This window comes from Equus przewalskii, chromosome 8 (assembly GCF_037783145.1).
Source record: "Equus przewalskii isolate Varuska chromosome 8, EquPr2, whole genome shotgun sequence".
Taxonomy (NCBI): Eukaryota; Metazoa; Chordata; class Mammalia; order Perissodactyla; family Equidae; genus Equus; species Equus przewalskii.
In genome coordinates this window covers 79,676,218-79,696,108 of record NC_091838.1, presented here as the reverse complement: position 1 = coordinate 79,696,108, position 19,891 = coordinate 79,676,218, and the positions used below count along the sequence as shown (strand labels likewise).

Sequence of the window (19,891 nt, the reverse complement as noted above, 5' to 3'; positions counted from 1 at the left end):
AAAAGTTTCAGTCCATTAAGCTACGAAGTGTTGTTGCTTGGGGAAAATGTTAGCATCACAATGGGCTATAAACATTCAGATGGAGCCAAGCCTGGCTACTCTGTGGGAGAGAACAATCCATGACTCAGATTCCAGGCTGGGGCGGGAGAGTTCTTTCTATCATGTTCCTTCCTCTGTAAAAAGCTGATTTTGGTCAAAGGCAGAATTTAGTACCTGACAAAATGTGAGTGATGATGAATTTATTTATTCCGGCATTCAGGCAATTGCTATTAAAGGCTATCACCTGTGCCAGGCCCTAAGCTGGGCATTGTGGATGCAAAAGTGTATAGATATTGTACTCAATGTAGGGTCTGACTCATTTTAGATGCTTGATGAATATTTGTTGAATAAACGTGTACATGAATGAATGGATAGTTTCTTTTAGTTGAGTTGAATAAATGGATAAATGAATGAATGGATAGATACTTTTAAGACACTTACATAGAAGTCAGAGGGTCAGACAGACAAAATGGGAGGGTAATGTGTTAAGATTAATGTATATACAAATGTCTGCAAGAGGACAGAGAGGAGCACCAGCAGAGGTGGGTTTATGGAAATGGAGTGATTGGGCTTAGTCTTAATTGATGGGTAGGAGTTTGGAAGCTTAGAACAGGGACAGAAGAACATCCCCTAAGGGGAACACCATGTGCAAGAAGTAGGGGTGTAAACAAACAGCATGGAAGGGTACAAATTCAGTGTTGTTGTGGTTTAGCTGGCAGTAGTTAGGGTTTGCTGATGTGCAAACCTTGGGAAGATGGGGAGCCAAGCTAAAACAGAAAATTGTAAGAAAATTTATACTAAATATTTTAAAGAGAAACTGAGGTGCAAAAGGATATGGATTTCTCTGATATTTATGGGTTTAGTTTATTTTCTGTCTTCTAATTCTGCTGATAAAATGATAATAATACATCTGTAATACTCACTGTTAGCATAGTCTCTTAGCTTTCAGATGAGTCTTTATAAGAGATATGGGAATGTCCTTTTTTTCCTAATGATAGAGGATCCTAAGGTGCAGAGAGGTTATGGGACTCACCCAAGGTCACAGGACTAGGTTGACATTGTCCTGAGACTGGACATAGGGTCACCTGACTGCCGGTTTGAAATCTTCCTACTTGATGCTCCCACTGTTGCAGTGTGCTGGTGACTGATACAACAGTGATCATACTCATTTTTAATTCATTATACTTTTTTCCATATTTCCCTCTTTTCTTGACTTCTCCTTTCCCAACCTTTCCCGTGCATTAAAGTCAGATTTTCTAGCAATCCCAAGCATCTTGTACTTCACAGAATCAGCCATATCACATTATTCCAAAGAAATAGAATGCACCATCTGGTACTTTGGAGAATTTCAGGAGGGGACTATTTACAGAAATGAGGCTGGGGAAGAGGGATGCTATGGCTCTTAGGAGTGTGGCCACCCCTGGGCCCAGAGAGACAAGGGGAAGATACAGTGTTACAGAGCCTAGTGAGAAGTTTGGATTTTGGTTCATCTCATTTGTGAGAACTTCACAAACCTTGTTTCTCCCAATTCCCGTGAACAAGATTCTCTTCAGAACTTAGCAGTGAGTTTTGAAAATGGACAGGGCCCATGACTGAGTCATCTTTTGGTCTTGGATCCTTGATCACTGCTCAAAATGAGTAAACAACAAACATTAGTTGAATGAATATGTAACTTATGTACTCATCTAAGAAATAGTCATACTGCAGGGAAAATAAACCATCTTAGAAGTATTACTTTTCTTAAAAGTCCAAAATGCAAAGTTTTCCAATTGAAATGATGGTTAGAAAGGATAAGCTGATTATTAATTGGACTTTTTTAATACTTAAAATCATAAACCTTAATGAAGCAATGTGTTGCCTAGCAATATCAGGTTCTACCTGAAATCAACTTGCTGCACATTGTCTCATTGGCTCTTCATAACAGCTTTCTAAGTCTCTTTCCATTTGTCATACAAGTTAACTCATGCCAGAGATATTAAGCTGCTTGAACAAGGTCACCTGCCATTTCAGTATTAGGCTTGGAGGCAGTTCAGCTGACCTAATATAGGTGCACAGTCCCTTACACAAAATTGTTGGGGCCATGTGTGTTTTGGATTGAATTTATTTTGTAACTTAGAAAGGTAGTAATTTGCAAACTATATATATATAATATTTACTCTGGTGTGAGGGGCAGTACTCGTAGTCAAGCTGGTTAATATTGATGCAACAGAAATGTGTAAATATCTGTACAGAATGGGATAACTAAAGATTGTAAATAGGCTGTGTCAGTACATGTCAGGTTTCGCTGCTGGGTGAGTTAGGATAAGCACTCGTTTTCAGAGATTGAAGGTTTTGAAATTGTGTATAAGAATGTATGACTCTGTCTCAGCTTCCTTCTGCGGGAAATGGCAAACAGAATCTCTTCCCCTTTTCTCTTTCCTTCTCCTTTTCCTCTTCCCATCAAAGTCCAGAATGACAGATACATGAGAACAGCAATAACCACAACAGCTACTTGCACTGAGTTAAGTGCAAGGCACTCTATCTGCATAATCTTGTTTAATGAGCACGGCATCTGTGGTCGTGGCAGCTGCTCTTCTCCCCTACCCCTTTGTAAATGAAGAAACTAAAGCTCAGGGAACTTGTCACGTTCTTAAATCAACAGTTAATAAGTATTGAAGCCAGAACTTAATCCCAGGCATCTGACCCCTACGTCCGCGCTATACTAACCACTATGCTTAAAGGTGAATGTTGTACTCCATCATCCGTATCCCTCCCAACCCCTGGAAAAGTGCCCCACAAAATAAAGATACTTTACAAATTATTGGTGAATTGATGAATTAATTTTTCAGTAATTTGGAAACTGAGTTGAAATGTGGGTGCTTGTTCAAATCTGGGGTGTGGTCAGGTTGTGCGCATGAGGAGGTTTAGAGAAAGCACAGTAAAATGTATAACTGTGATCACACGGGGTGGGGTCATATTGTTATAATTGCATTTGAAGCCATGGTCAAGATTGGGGCACAGTCAGTCTTGCAAGCTGCATGATTGCAATTGGTGGCTGTGTCCATGCGTGGTGGTCTGGACAGAGTGATGGGCTGCTTAGGTGAACTGTCGGGAGCACGTGGGGTCCAGGTGCTAGATGAGAATGCATTTGGGACAGTGGGAGGAGCATAATTTCTTTTGTACCCTTGCCCTCTCCTTCCCAGAACTGACCTCTTCATCCTATTTTTTCTCTTTCTAGGGGGACCGAGGTGCACCTGGGATACCTGGCTCTCCCGGCAACCGTGGCGACCCAGGCATTGGGGTTGCTGGCCCTCCTGTGAGTCCTTATTCATCTAGCACTGCCTTGTTCTTGGACCACACAGCCATTCCCTGCTGGCTCCCAAGAATGTGCAGCCTGGGCCTTACTGCAGGGACACTCCTTTTCAGCTAATCTGGTAGTGGGTCGCTGATCCCTGGGTCAGTCAGGGTGATAGGTTTGTCTACTGTGGCTGCCATTGTTACTAATTCTTACGGGTGTGTTTCTTATGGGTATAAGATTTCTAGGGAGACCATGACTTGTCTGATTCAAAGATGAGAGAACAAAATCATGGAAATTAAAAAAAAAGAAAAGACTCTTTGGCCAAACTTGGGAAAAAACTGAGTTATAGCCAGTGGAGCTGAACTGGCTGAGGAAGGGGTGTGATGTGGAAGAAACAGCCTGCTTTCATGTATTTAAAGCAAAAGTGAGTTCATTATCCCTCTTCCTCCAATTGGTCTACAGGTGAGAACATAAATGGAATCAAGAAAGGTTTCAATACAGTCTCCAAAATAAAACCTATGAAGTGATCCTCAAACTGTTAGTTTTGATGAATAATTCACATGAGTCTACTGGGTATGTTTGCAGACTCCCTGGAGGTGGTAACTTTAGGAATTGTAAAGCCTTTGAGCTGTAAGGGATGGTGAGGATCAATGATGTCTGGGCCCCCATCCAAGTTGAAGATTGCTTCCAATATCCTCAGCCAGCCTCCATCCTATTACCTGTAGAAATAGAAGACAAATTTCTTTCAAAGCTAGTACATCTGGATTTAAAATTTAGACAATTATTTCCATAGAGAATAGGCAATTATTAGAAATTTCTTTCCATAGAGAGTATGATATGATCTTCTGTATCTGCCTCCCATTGCTTCTAATTCTTCCCTTTGTACCACAAAGAGCATATGCCCCCCACTTTACTGAATGGCAACCTTCAGAATTCAAGGCAAGTTTTCAGTTCTGGGGTTTTATCTTCTTCTGTTTACTTCCTTCTTTGCTGAAGACACTATATCCTATTAATTCACCTTAAAATTACATTTCCTTTTCTTTTGATGGTTACATTCTCTTAGTCCATTTGAGCTGCTATAACAAAAATACCATAGACTGGTGCCTTATAATAACAGAAATTTACTTCCCACAGTTCTGGAAGCTGGAAGTCCAAGATCAAGGCACCAGCAGATTTAGTGTTGAGTGAGGGCTTGTTTCCTGGTTCATAGAAGGCCGTCTTCTCACTGTGTCCTCATGGTGGAAGGGGCAGGGAGCTCTCGGAGGTTTCTTTCATAAAGGCGCTAATTCCATTCACAAGGGCTCCACCCTCACAACCTAATCACCTCTCAAAGACCCCGCACTCAAATACCAGCACATTTGGGATTTGGTTTCAACATACAAATTTTGGGGAGGCACAAACATTCAGTCTGCAGCACCTGTCTTGCTATTATTTAAGAGAGGCTCAAATACCAAGTCCTTTTCAAATGCCATTGCTAAGCCTCATCGTATCCCTACTACCCATGTATTGTTGTTGTTGTTATTACTGTTATTATATTCACCCAGAGCACAATCTAACTTTACCCCTAATAAATGTGACCTGAGTATAAACCAGGGCAGCACATGGCCCAGTCTCTGCTTAGTTTTGCATTCAAGGAATGTAGACCACAACCCAAAATGATTAAGGTAATACCATTCTTCATTTGTGTCTCGAAGAATTTGACAGGAAATCCAATTTACTACCCACAGTATCACTTGTACAATAATTTCCTTCCGTCTGTGGCCCTCTTCCATCCCAGAGTTGGTCTTGGGCCTCTCACTCTCTCCCTGAAATTCTCCAGGGCACTCTCCTCTCTGCCCTCCCACTCTCCTGCATGCCTCATTCCCCACCGGAAATGGCCACCTCACTTCTGCTCCCACTCCCTCGGGATGGGGGCTAATTTCAAGATGGTAGGAAGACCCAGTGGCTCTGTTTCTCCTAAATGTCCCTGGAAACACTGGAAGAAGACATGTAGAATCCCCTGGGAAATGTCTAGTTTTAGTCCAACTGTTTTTTCTTTAAAAAAACGCTTATCTAGGATTTCTGATGAACAAAATCCTCCACTTCATTACATCAACTTTGTCTTTTGTCTTTGGCTGTGTTTTCATCATTTGGTAACTGGAAGAAACAATATGGCAAAGATGCAGTGAAGAAACACAGGTGTTCAGGCTTTCTTATTTCTGAAATCTTCCTTTTAATGGGGCCTGATCAGCTGGAGTTAGGATTCTGAATCAAGCAGGAATTACCCCTTAGGGTAGAAAACTGACTATAAGTGAGACTGCAGAACTATAACCTGGGTGTGGTCCTCCCCATAGTTTAGCAAAGTTCTATGTGTTCAATCTGCTCCCCGAGGATTCACCACACCAAGCCCTTAATCAGAAAGCCAGACACAGAGGTGGACACAATTCACCCCACCTGCCACATGAGAGCCAGTTAAAATCACCATGAAATATATTCCTGCCTAAGTGATTCCACCTGAAAAGTAATTGGCTGGCTTCAGCCAGGAGGCTGTAAGTCAATGGTTTAGTGTCTCTCCTCCACTTCGCCTTATTAAAAGCTTCCGAAGTGGATGAAACCTTATTGAATTTTCATAAATCCTGTCTTTGGCCACTAGCCTAGGCTGCTAATGGCCTGGGAATCTGCACGGAGGGTTCAGGCCTGTGCTAGAGAGCAGGTGTGTGGAGAAGGGATGAGGACAGGTGTGTGAGTTCACAGGGGATGCATTTGCCCCTTTACAGGGTCACTGCCATTTGCTGAGTGGTTCTGTGTCTCGTCCTATGCTGGGTCTAGAAGCACCACATCCACTACCTCCTCAGTCCTGTGAAAAATGTTTATCACTTGGTGAAGGCTGGGATCCTGCAGAAGCAGTCTCTGAGAACAGGATTCAATGGCAAGCAGTTTATTTGGGAAATGATCTCAGAATTCACCACATAAGGAGTGGCAACGTGAGGGAATGGAAAGGAGCTAAGGGAGGATGTGTTGATGAACAGGTGTCATATGTGAAGACTCCCACAAACTGTATGGTGCAGTTGGAGAGCTGTTCTATGAAAGGGGTGGCAAAGTTGGGGTGTTAGTGTACCACCTTCTGTTGGTCATTGGTTGAAGGCTGCTCCCTGTGGAGCTGACTCCCAAGAACTGTCAGTTTGCCCTGCACTTGGGCCAAGCATCTTCCAGTAATTATAGAAATCCCTGGGGCAGGCACCTGCAGCAGGGAGCTGCCATGTTGGTGGATGTCCAGGGAATTTGGAGGGGGCCACTGACTGTGTCTGCTACATCATTCTTTTCCAGACAAACAATCTGAGGTTCAGAAGGTAAGGTGACTTGGCCAATGTCATATAGCTAATCCAGGGCCAGGCCCAGGACCAAGGCCAGGGCAAGGATGCAGATCACTTCCCACATCCTCCAAAACCAGTTCTCTTCCTCTGCAGCACCTTGCTTTGTGGCTTCAGCAGGATGAGCAGGATTATTCATTTCCATTAAGTTCTCGCATTAAGGACAGATCAGGTTATAAGTTATTCCTCCTTTGTGGTATTATGCTCCAAGGCCTTTGGCATCCAGGAGCAGTGCTGACTCCCTGGAAGGGAGCCCGGAGCCTTCTCTGCCAACCTCTGCACCATCAACAGTCAGGGATGGGGAAGAAGTTGTTTAGAGTTTTGACTTCCCCTTTCAAGACATTAAAAAACCCTTTAATCTTCAGGTTGCCTCTGATCTTCCTTTAGCAAGGTTCGAAATGCTTAAAAACAATCCCACTTAGGCCTCAGAGCAGATCAAAGTGCTAATGAACCTCGCTGAACCCAGAAGCTTGAGGTCTCCAAGGGCAAGGTTACCTCTGACACTGTGTATCCCAAGACCCGGGCCATCCAACTCTGACCATTAGTTTCCCTGTGGATCAAGTGCCAGCACTTCTGTAGCAGCATCAGGAGTGTTGGGAGGATTACAACATGGTAATGTTGGTGATAACACCTGATACCCTGCCTTTGACCTTAAGATGTCATAAAAATCCTCCCCCGACATCTTTCTCAGCCTAACATCGCCTCTCCCTTCTTTCAGCCTTTCCCTTTCCTTCCTGGAGTCACTTGTGCTGAGGCCTCATGTGGCCTAGGCACTGAGGGGCCACATTCAAACAGGAATGGCTCACTGCCCTTACTAGACTTACAGCCTGGTGGAGGAAAGGAGCGTGGAACTGATTATGTGCAATCAAACAGGTCAAGTGTCCAACCAGAGGGTTTGTTATGTGTCTTTGGCAGTCCCCATCTTCTGGGCAATAATATAATATTAATAGAGATGAAAGACACTGAAACAGAGTAATAATTATCACAGCTGACATTGGCTGCCTCTTGCAGGGGCCAGCCATGAGCAAGGCATCCACATACGTTCTCTCACTTATCTCAAGGGCATTCTCCCGTGTACTCTTCCCAGCAACCCTACCAGGCGGATCCCAGTGTCCTGTTTGTTTTAAAATAAGGAAACAGTCTTAGAGATGTGAGACCTCTTGCCTGAAGTCACAGTTAGGGCCTGGGAGAGCTCGGATTGGAGCCCTAGCATTCTAACTCCAAGCAGACGTCCTTCACCGCTCTCAGAGCGGGGCACCAATAGTGAGGGAAGTTCACGTCCACAGTCTTTTCACTTGCCAGTGTCTTCTCCCATGCATTATCGCTCCTGAACTATGACTTACAAGTCTAGCCTTGTTTTTTGCTATGTCTTATCTGCCTGTTTAGTCCCAGTCCTTTTGATATAGGAACTAGAGAGCCACTCAGGCTGTCCCAAGAAGTAGACTGGCCAGTTGCCCTTGGGAAGGAGTATGTGCAGCCAAGTAGCCTCCTCTTGTCTGGTGGCTACCTGGGGACAGCAGGCATTTCTCAGTCTTTACCCCAAGGCTGATGCTCAGGAAATGTGCAGGGCTTCATTCGCTGACATGCATGCTCATCCTGTTGCATACACAGAGAGCAGTCCTGTGGGCAGCAGGAGGAGGTTGGGAGGGGATAGACAGTGCACCCCTCCCCCCCAGGCCCCAAGGCTCCGTGTGTAACCAGGAGCTAAATGTTCCACTCTTGGGTTTTAGATTGAAATCTCAGGGGATTTTTCTGTTGATGAAAAAGAAAAAGATTTAAAATAAGTTGCTACTGTCTCTTCTGATTGGGAACCCTCCTTTCTAACCTCAGCAAGCCTTTTTCTTGTTCCTAATGGTTAAGTCCTGAGGCATATGGAGCACTTGCACCAGTCCAGGCTCTGTGGGAGGCACTTACGTGCATTACCTTGCTGATCTTTGTAGCAGGCCTGTGAGCTGTGCACTGTTCTCGTTTCCAGCTTATAGACAAGGACACTGAGGCTTAGAGAGGTTCACACAGTTGGCTGGGTCACTCTGTTAGTGAGAGGCAAAGCAGGCATTTGAACCCAAGATTGTCTTTCTCTGAAGTCCAAGCTCTTGGTTCCTAAGCTATAAGACAACTTCTGCTCTTCTTGTGGGTCGAGTGACGTTCCTCATGATGTGGCGTGAGGAGCTTTGCTGTCCTGGGGATTCTTTGCACTGGACGTAATTGAGAAGGCCATATTGCACCCCACAGTCTCCAGCGACTGTGAGTTCTGCTCCTGCCATGGCCAAGCCCCCACGAGCTGTCCCTGGTCCCCATCTCCTTCTAGAGCTCTTGTTCTGGCCTCGATTCCCCTCCTACCTCCTTCTGGATTTCCCCCTGGCCTCCCTGCCTGGCCTCTGGAATCTATTCTGTTCCCTCCAGTTGCTTCTCCACACCACACCGAGCCTGGATCTGAGCTCACCCCTTGCCTATTCAGTGACCTCGGAGGCCTCTCCTGAGAGGCACTGCCGCCCTTCTCACCCAGACCCTAGCAGCCGTTGGAAACGCCCAGCTACCACAGCCAGGCATTCCACATGTCAGAGAAGGACACTTGTTCTCTTCCTGGAATAAAGCCTGACCTCTCCTCTCCTCCTCTGCCAAGCTGTCCTCTCTGCCAGGGTTGTCCTTGTCTCTTCTCTGCCTATGAAGCCCACCATTCCCCAAACCCCTTCTTACCTGGCACCCTCTGTGTAAAGGCTCCCCAAACTCTCTCAGGCTGATGCCACTGGCTCTGGCATCTCTCAACCCAGACCCATTGAGCCCCCATTATCACAGGGTGGCTTTCTCCTGCCTGGACCACTCCGTGTAGCCTGGATCCTGTCCTACCATCATCTGGTCATCTGTCCCCAATCCCAACACAGAGCCAGGCACATATTACCATTCAGATAAAAGATTATGGAGAATAAAATTTACCGTGTTGTCAGGCATATGCCTATGGGAGGAGGGGGAGACAGGTGATCAACCTTCAAAGGAGGGAAACAGTGGTTTCAGCATGACATTACTGCACAGAAAGAAGAGAATGTGTTTAGCATGCCTAAACCCCTTGGGGCTTTCAGTTTTGTAGGTTTTCACTAACTGCAGTTATCAGTAAACAACAAAAGGGTCGCAGTATCTGTGCTGCACGTGCATGAGTCTGTGTACTTGTATCTATATATGTATGTGTGTATGTGTGTGCTGTGTGTATATATGTATATAATAATATATAATTATATAATATATAATAATATTAATATATTATATATATTTATTGTGGAGAGTTTCAGATATACCAAAAGCAGGCAGAGTAATAAAGTGACCCCCATTGTAGCCACCCTTCTCTCTAACAACCAGGATCCCTGGGCAATGGTCGCTGTTTCCTTCTCATCCTCTGTACCCTCCATTATTTCAAAGCAAAACCCAGACATATGTCATTTTATCTGTAAATATTTCAGTATGTACTTCTAAAAGATAAGGACTGTTACCGCACAAAGGTGCTCTCCTACCTGAGGAGCATAAACAAGCCAATTCATTATGGCCTCAGAAAAGAAATCAGCTTTATTCTGCAAGTTTGATCTGCAGGGAGACAGAAGGCTGTGTGCCCTCAGAACTGTCTCCCCGACCCAGGGCTTGGGGCACAGTTTATGGGATGAAGGGCGGGGCAGTCTGAAGTGTGGAGACGGATGATTGGAGGTGAGCAGAAGTGACGTATTTGATGATCTGCCCGAGCACAGTCAAGCTTCGTGCCTCTTCACAGGACACGTGTTCACAAAATGGCGGTGTCACCATGATCTGAGGGTGGAGGTTTTAGCTCCTTGACTTCAAAAAGCTGCAGCATTTGTGCAGGCCCAGTTCATGGGTTGGTGGTCTCAACTGGCTTGAACTGGACAAAGGGTCTCAGTTCCTGAAAAACCACTCTAATTATTTTGTTGATAAGATGGGGCTAGTTCAACTGGTCCTAGAGGGCCCGCGGTTACAGGACTTTTTAAACATAACCACAATTTCATTATCACACTCCCCAAAATAATTCACCATTGAATATCCAGTCAACAGTCCAGTTTCTACCTTTTCCATAAATGTCATGCTTCTGCAGTTTTCTTTTATTTGAATCGAGATCCAAGTAAACAGCAATTAGTTGTTTTGTTAAAAAATTTCTTTTATTAATCTATAGATTTTCCCTCCATTCTTTTCTCTTTCCTTTTGCAATTTATTTATTGCTGAGACAGGATTTGTTTTTTGGTCTAATACAGCTTCCTCCAAATTGCTAATTTAATAGTTTAACAGGTTGCTCTGTCCTTGTATTTACTGTATGTGGCTACTTGGGCCTGAGGCCTTGATCAGATTCGGGTTAGATGTTTTTGGCAAGACCTCACAGGTGGTGTGTTTTTCCATCAAGAGGCATTTGATGTCTGGTGGTCTCTTGTTGTGATGTTCACACCCTTTGATTTCCATGCTTGGATCAATTAGCACATCAAGGGTTGCAAATTGGTGCTAGGCTAGTTCTATCAGTTCTTTTTATGTGTTAGCTGGAATACTTCTGTATGGAGAAAATGGCCTCGTTTGGATACCCAGTGGTAGGATTCACATGGAAGGCAGGATGAAAACGCTCCTGTCTTTCCCTTTAATTGTTTTAAGATAGTGATTTGGTTTCCTATCATCTTGCAGAGATGATCAATTAGATGTTTTTGTTTTTTATCAATAATTTTGAATTCATGGATTTAAACACATTTAATGTGTTTTAATGTATTGCAATTATTCTTCCATTGATGCTCAAATTGTCTTCTCTTATGCCAATAGGAGCTCATTCAAGTTGACCGTAAGTACTTTTGACACAAGGCTAGCAGTCTTTGATGGTTTCCTTGCTCTTTGGGATGACAAGATTTGTATACATTCCTTGCCCAGACCTGGGATCAGTCATTTCTCCAAGGAGTTGTATTTCCTTATAGTGGAAAATGGTATCAAAGGCCAAAATATGTGTGTTAGGCTAGAGTGAGTCTTAAACAAACACATCAGATGGCATAATCTTGGAAAAGACGATTGTTACTGTTGGAAACACATTTAGGCTTCTGCTTTAAGAATGACATTAGGAAGTCATTATGCAGTCCCTCCTCCTCAACACACTCGGGTATTTCTTAAAAGTATCCGAACAAAATAGGCATGGGAATGCCTTTTATAGGCCAGCCACTGGCCTGGTTCTCTATCTTAGAGCATCTTCTTTTATTTCTGCTCACACAAGGCAAGGTGATCATTCAGCTTTGCATTACAACTGAAGAAACTGAAGCTCAGAGGGACTAAGTAACTTGCTCAAGGTCAAACAGCTAGTAATTGGTAAAGCTAAGGTTTGAAACGAAGACCTTCTTGACAACAAGACCCATCCTTCACATGTGGATTTTAAAGTAAATGACATAAGAGAGGAATTCGGGGCTTGGTGTAATGAACAAGTTAAATGCTTGAGGTGGATCATGGAATTTAATTTTGAAGCCATGGATGACTCCAAAGTGACAAGGCAGCATTTCCTGTGCCAGCAGTAAACTGTCACTAAGTCCTTTCCTTGAGGAATAAGTATGTATATTGGTCCATGTGTACCGTTGACTTAAAATGTGACAGAAGCAGTGAGAAATAATGGAGGGAGGAGCGACTTCTCAGTCAAATAGACCCCAGGTAGAATTCTGAGTCTATTATCTTACCTGCTTGACTTACCTGCTTGGCTTTAGACCTCTGGAGTTTCCCCCTACTTTCTTTAGTGCTTAACTACACACTTAAAATGATGCTGATTCTATTTTATGAGGTAGTTCTGGGATATATTTAACGGTCAGCCTTTTAGGTTACCTGGTGCGTCATACTGCCAGAAACCTATGCATTTGTGTGGAATCTTTCTCCCTCTTGGGAATATCTATGAAAGTTTCATGGGTTCTGCTGCAGGGAGATTCAAGGTGCATTGGACTGAGAGCAGGAGGTCCCATTCTCCTCTGGGCCTTTGTTTGATTATCAATGGAAAGGAAGGATGATGACAAATGAGTCCAAACTTCTCCTCGTGCCCTAAAATTTTGCTTTTGGCAGAGTGCCGTTTGCTGTGCCCTACTGTATCTGACTCCACAGGGCACTGTGTTGAGTACTAGAGAGACTGCAAAGCAAGGAGCTTAATGCCCACCCAACCACGCAGCATGCAATCTGTTCAGTAGTGAGTGCAGATGGGCCGAGAAGCAATGACTATACTAGGCAATATGTCCTTATGAGGCGCACGGAGAGGGTAGGGACCACCTCTAACAAGCATCCTAGGAGAAGCCAAGGAAGGCTTTCCAAGCGTTCTGACATCTCAGCTGAGAACCAAAGTGTGACAAGAATGTGTCCAGGTGGAAAGGCAGGGCAGAGTCTTCCACGCAGAGGCAAAGCATAGCAAAAACTCAGGAGCAAGGGAGAGTTCTGCTCGCCACAGGACCTGAGACTAGACACTAATGCCTTGATCTGAACAAATCTTAAGTGGAATATCTAGAAACCTAATTCTAAGCTGGACACACTTGTAGGATGGCAGACCTATCTGTGGGTATGTGCGTGTGTGTGTGTGTGTGTACACCCACTCGTAGGAGCAAAGAGGGGTACCACTGCAGCATCAGCCAAGCTGGGGAGTCTGGCCCTGAGGGTGCCCCCCAGCCTATCCTGAGCAGGAAGAGGGTATGACATGAGGATACTGGGGTGTTGTTTACCACCCTACACCAGAGCTACAAAGTAGATATGGGCTCAGGAGTAAGAAACCAAGTAGGTTTCCAGGATGGGGTGGTACCAGTCCGGGGCAAATGAAGAAAGTTCCAGAAAGATTTTCATATGCAACAATCCTGGGTGGGTAGTGAGAGGATGTGACAGTGTGACTTAAAGATAGGGGAAGTTCCCTGCTCCTTCAAGGACTGTTAAAGGCCTGGCTTGGAAATAAACACTGCAGCATGTTTAAATGAACCTTTCATTTCTACTTTGCTTATTTATTTGTCTCTTTGTTTCTTAGGGCCCTTCTGGACCACCGGGAGACAAAGGACCTCCGGTACAGTATGATTTAAATAAAGGGCTGGGTTTTGATGGGAGAAATTCTGCTCTAATCAAAGCAATTTTAAATTAGAGGAGCCAGAAACTAAAGTAGTTTCAGAAAATCCCTAACATTGAACAGTGCATGGTCTCCAAAATCTCAGCATTGACCTATGGGATGACAGAGTAGGTTAGGGGATGGTAGGGGTCATCTAGTCCAATGTCCCATATTATAGCTGGGCACACTGGACCTGGCTTTGCTTTTTGGCATGTCTGCATCACGGAAGGTTAGCCATGGTCTAATGAATTTAATCAAATTGCCAGAAGAAGCTATTTTGAATCCTGGCTTCGCCACCCTCAGGCACATAGCCATGATCAAATGAAGGCTCTCTCCTAATCTATAAGGTGGGCATGGTAAGACCAATGGGCCATTATGCAGAGCTGAGGGTTGGCCTGCATGTGAAGCAACAGGAGAGTTCTCTGCAAACATTTGCTCTTCAGAGTAGCAGGCATTGATCATAAGCATATGCATGCATTTACCAGGAGACGTGAATTTCTATAAACTCACCCCAATGCGGGAAGAGCTACACGTTAGTCACTATGATGATACTGTACCTTACATCATGTTATGTCCATTAAATTCTGCTCACTCTTATGATCTCTGAACTGAAGAGAACAGGGGTTTTTGTACCTATTTTTTATAGATGCTGAAAGTGAGGCTCAGAGCAGTTCATTGATAGGCATGAGATTTCAAAGCAAGTCATTGTAAAGTAGAGACAAGTTAGATGGGACTCCTGATGGAGGGGTTGGTGTGTAGGGGAGATTCGTGAAGCCTCCAGAAGAGGCGAGGTTGGCTCCTGAGCAGCCGTGTGGCACAGTTCCAGCACCTGCCAGGACAAAGTGCTGATTCCCATCTGCAGATCTATTTAAAGAAAATTTTCTACAGGAAGTGAGATCCCTAATGATAGACATTTGTGCCAATTTGATGTGGTCCAGAAATTTTCAAGAGAATGGCAGTGATTTTCTTATAAAAAATAACTGTCACCTAAGTGCTGGGCACTGTGCTGGACCAGGCACAAATTACCTTATTTAGCTGGTCCGTAAGCCCAGGGGGCTGGTCATCCACAGGATGTGGAGAAGTGAGCCTGCATTTGTGCTTCAGCCTGTCCACTGAAGGAGCTGTTTCTGCCACTCGAGAAAGGAGCTTGCAAATGGGGCCTGGGCAGTAAGGCTCCCACGAAGGTTTTCCAGAGTGTTCTCTCTGCGTATGTAACACGTCCACCTACATAAGTGTAGAAATGAATAAGATCTGAGCAGAGTGCTCCTTGGCACACACATTATATCAGATTCCTCACAGCAACAGGCCATTTGCACGTGCAGAGCCAACTATTGCCAAGGAAAGGGGGCCTTATTTTGCTTAAACTGTTGGGGGGTGTCTTCTTTTCTTTTTCCTCAGGGGTCTCGAGGCTTACCTGGATTCCCCGGCCCCCAGGGACCAGCTGGCCAGGATGTAAGTACAGAGAAATGGTACAGGCTCAGTCGAGGTTCTTCTAGACTCCCCTGGAAGCCCCCCCTCCACCATCTCCCGGCCTCCCTTGGCCAGGAACCCCCAGAGGAGCTGTTCTTTTCCACTAATCCCTGCCCCTTCCTTCTTCTAAATTGATTGTGGCTTATAATTTTGTATTGTCTAGTTTCATTTCTTATACTTTTGTGTTATGCTTTTTAATCTTATAAGCTCCTTGGCATCCCATACAATGCCTCCTATTTTTGTCAATATTCTTACATATCTAGCCAGTCAGTTCTGCTCAAATTAGGTACTACCTTCCCCATAGACTTGTTCCTGACCCATCCCCATACTGGCTTTCTCCCTTCAATGGAATTCCACAGACTTATCTGGTGCTCATTAACGATGCATCCCTTCCCACTTTGTGGCAGCAATATATCCTCTTTTATTTTGATGATCGGGCTTTTGCTCAGAGAGATCTGAGCTCCAAGAAGGTGGGGACCATGTATCTTATGCATCTGTAGGTCCTTGATGCATACCAGCCTTCCAGGTACATAGAACCTACTGGATACATATTCACTAACCAATGGATAAATGACAATGATGAGTTCCTATGGAGCGAAGATATCTAGCACCATTAAGTAGCAATATTTATTACGTAGACATGCACCTTTCCATTTCTATGGAAATGGAAAACTTTAGTTCACCCTAAGCAGGAACAATAAATTATCCTCTTCTTCCTTTCCTTGAGTTCTATGTAAGAGAAGAAAGTTATCCTCTAATTCTTGTCTCCAAATATTCAAATTTACCTGCTCCACTTTCAACATTGCCTTCTTATAGCCAGTCCAATAGAAGAACCCTCCTCTTTTTCAAAGCTAGTCCTTCCACCTGTGTTTGGAAAAGGATGACAGAAGCTTAAGATAGGTGTGTATGTGTGTGTGCACACATGCGCGCACATACATACATACCCTGTGTGTATCAGTTGTTTTTGGTTTTGTATCTTGGATAAGATTTATAGGAGGGGTAGCTTACTGTTCTAAACATCTGCCACAGTTGACTATTTCCTAAGAATCCTTGGGTATTCAGCTGAGATCAGAAACAACGAATTTTTATTGGTGCCGATCTTCATTGTTGGGTGACATTTTTTCCACCGAGTTATGCTTGGCAGATATAGATGCTGGGGGAGGTGGTGGGCACAGCAGATGAGGACTATGTGCTTAGCATGGTTAATGTTTTCTTTCTTTCTTCTCTTAGGGTCTACCAGGAAATCCAGGAGAAAGAGGACCTCCTGGTAAACCAGTATGTCATCTAACTGTTCTGGATGAATATTGACTATCATTCAGGGCTCCAGTGAGAATAAAATGCATCAAACGGTTCAAGAGCTTTTTAAAAGGGACTTTTTACAAAACTGTGGCCAGAGGGAACTCCAGGGGGAGACCGATACCACCATCATACCTATTTTCAGAGCCAAATGAAAGAGAGAATGGTGGGGAAGGGACTACCAGACGGGGGCTGTGGTTGTGGGTTCAAAGCCACCGTCAGAAAGCTTGGTCCGAGGCAGGGAAGGAGCAATGTCTTCCCGCTCCATGTTCCTAGTGGTGCCTCTCATTGGTCCAGCTCAGCCGCAGGCCAGCAGGCAGGTAAGCGCTGGTCCATTCCCAGGGGTGCAGCATGGAGCAGGACAGAGAAGGATCAAAAGTGGATCTGGGGTGAGCAAATGGACCCCAGCAGCCTTCACTGTAAATTCTAACTGGCTCCTTTGTTCAGTAATGTCAACACCTCCCAGTTGCACCACTTTTTATCGTAGCAGAAATTTTCTTTCCTCTCTCACAGTGAGAACAGTGGAAACTGTGAAAGGTTGAGCAGAAATGGACAGTGCTGAGCATTTGGTCCTTGGCAGTGTGGCCACATTCTAGCCCAAGGGCCTGCAGGCTTCCCTGACGTGTATCACATTCATCTTCCGGGAAGCCCCTTGACTAAGTTACCAGTCAATGCCGGAGAAGCCTGAAAGGTTTAGCCGAGTGTAACCAGGCCACGGGCCTGCCCTGCAGGGAAGGAACAGTGAAGATGAGCAGGTCAGGACAAGTGAGGAGGCAGCTGTGCAGATACAGGAGAAATTAGTCCATTGAAAGAGGCTACCTAAGATGGAAGAGACAGTGGCAGTCAAGACGGGGGAATCTCAGGCCTTGAAACTGAGACTGTACGTCTGGTTCCAGAAACCAGTATGCTCGCCTGGGCAGAAGCTTTACCTAAAGACGGATCTAAAGGCCACCTGTCTCCTCTCAAGCCTGGCTTGCTATAAGTTTCAGACAAGGACCCAAGGCACAGAGGCCCCTGTGGGCTGGAACAACTATCCCTCCCTAATCCAGGCTATTGGGCACAGTAGAGGCCTGGAGGGGGATCCTGATCTGTCTGGAAGGGTCCTGAAATGTTTCATTGAAGACTTTCCAGTGGGATGAGTAGAAATTCTTGTTGGAGGTTAGGGAGAGCTCGTTCACTCACCCCTCCTTCTCTATGGAGTCAGCTGTGCAGCGGCCAAATACGCCTCACAGAACCCACTTCATTACCCCAGTGCAAGGCCCTGGGGAAGTGGGCGAAAGAATAAGGTTGAAACCTGAGGCTAAATGGGGGTTCAAATGACCTCTGCCAAATCTAGACCTTGACATTGCTCTTCAAAGAGAATTAAGTCAGCAGAGTCCCGCTGACAATGCAGGCAGTCGTGAGTGTCTCACAGCTGGTCATCAGCAGAACAGAGAGAGAGAGAGAGAGGAAATAGGTGCATGTTTGACTACTGTTAGATTCACTGAACACACTCTATCCAGATGGTCCCGAGTGTAGCCAGCAGCCAGCAGATTCTCTGTGTTCTTGCCAATCAGATAAGTCCTTCTTTTGGGGGGTCCCCATGACCATCCTCAGGTTCAGTGATTCATTAGAAGGACTCACAGAACGCAGGAAATCTGTTTTCCCTATGGTTATGGATATTACAGTGAAAGGATGCAGATTAAAATCAGCACAGGAAAAAGATGCATAGCACAGAGTCCCTGAGTGATGAGGCTCAGAGCTTCCAGTTTTCCTCTCCCGGTGAACGTGTGCAGAAAGCACTTCATTCTCCCAGCAATTATGTGTAAGCAAATGGCATGTAAGATGACAATGAGTGCTCTGGAGAAGCACAAAGTATTGCTAACAAAGGAAGCTCACCCAAGCCTTGGTGTCCAGGCTTTTTATTGGGGGTTGATCATGTAGACAGAGCATGCCTGCATGGCTGATCTTAGTTACTCAGTCTCCAGCCCCTCCAGAGGTCAAACTGATACTACGCGGCCCAAGGCCCCCACCATAAATCACATTGGTAGCATGAGCTATCTGCATGGTCCAAGACCCTAGGTTAACAGAGGCTCTTATTAGGCAGGACATTCCAAGGGCTTACAAGTTGTCCCTCAGGTTCTGGTAAGGGCTAGACCTTTCTTTGGAGTGTCTAGGGTTTGGACAACCCACGCCTGCTGACTTAATCCTTTACTGCACAGTCATCACCCCTCAGTGGGTGGAGAGGGGAACCTGAAGTGTTTCTCCAATGCTGCATTCACAAAATTCCTACCAGAAATGCCCCTGTCTAGGGTGGAGTTCTCTAGAAGCAGAGGCTCTTGTAGGAAGTTTTGTGCAAGTGATTGGCTGAGGTTGTGTTCTCAGATGAAACCTGCAAGGATTGAGGGAAGCTGGACATGGTGGGGAAAAAGCCAGTCAAAGATGTGGGTTCCTCTGGAATTTAGCCTTGGCCTGATTCCACAGGGAGCTCTGGAGTGTGAAAGGCACTGTGGAGCTGTCCATTCTGGAGTCAAGGGGCCACTCTTTTGTAACTCCATATTGATCAGTCATTGGCTGTGTAACTTTCCTGGCATTTCCAGCCAGAATTCCCAGCCAGCATTCCTGGCAGCTGGTGGATGGGTACAGCAGGAGGTGAGGAGGAGCTAGGCAGGACGCCGATTATATCTTCCACACCCTCCACACTTCTACATTTGTCCTCTTATTCCATCATGCCTAGCAATGATCCACGATGTGTGACTGACTCCTCAGAGGTGAGCATGGCAGTCTGTTATGCAAACCGTGTCCACCTTCCGAAGGCCACTGCTCACACACAGACCCTGTTTGCATGCATCTTCTTAAGCCCTATCTTGTGAGGTTTGCGTAAATGGGTCAGAACAAGACATTAATTAAATTATCCCCAGGGGCACACTGTATCTAAACTGAAAATTCACTCCTTGTTCTCTCCCTCTGTAACTAATCCCCAGCCATGTTGGCTGATATAGCTCATTCTATTATGCAAAGGGCTCAAATGACACATAAAAATATCCCAAAGAATACAATGCCAGCAGCGAAAAATATCCTGACTTGAACAATATGAATCCTCTACTGTATTAACTTCCCAGGGAAAACTATAAGGCTTCAAAATAAAACCTCTTTTCCTCTTTTAAATTAAGGTTTTAATAAGTTAATGTTGCAAAGGTTGGCCTTCCTCCAGAGGTCTGACTCAGAGAACTAGGGAAAGTCTCGGCTTTGTCCTTAGCTACAACCTAGGTGAGCTCTTGTGCAGCACTGCTCGTTCCTTCAGCCCCTCCAAATCTGAATCTCTCCGACCCAGTCTGTCTCTCTGGTGCCTTCCTCTTGCCACAGCCCAGAGGGTTGATCAGATACTTGAGCATATCCGCACAGAAAACA

General features: G+C 45.0%; 1 protein-coding gene across 2 annotated transcripts in view; it reads left to right on the top strand.

Annotated features, from left to right (window-relative positions):
• Window positions 1-19,891, top strand: part of COL22A1 (collagen type XXII alpha 1 chain) — a 293,252-nt gene that overhangs the window by 203,127 nt on the left and 70,234 nt on the right. For both annotated transcript variants that reach the window (XM_070631019.1, XM_070631018.1), the window contains 4 exons: window positions 3,257-3,334; window positions 13,661-13,696; window positions 15,134-15,187; window positions 16,436-16,480. In XM_070631019.1, the coding sequence (XP_070487120.1) occupies window positions 3,257-3,334; window positions 13,661-13,696; window positions 15,134-15,187; window positions 16,436-16,480 (213 nt within the window). The remainder of the gene's footprint in view (window positions 1-3,256; window positions 3,335-13,660; window positions 13,697-15,133; window positions 15,188-16,435; window positions 16,481-19,891) is intronic.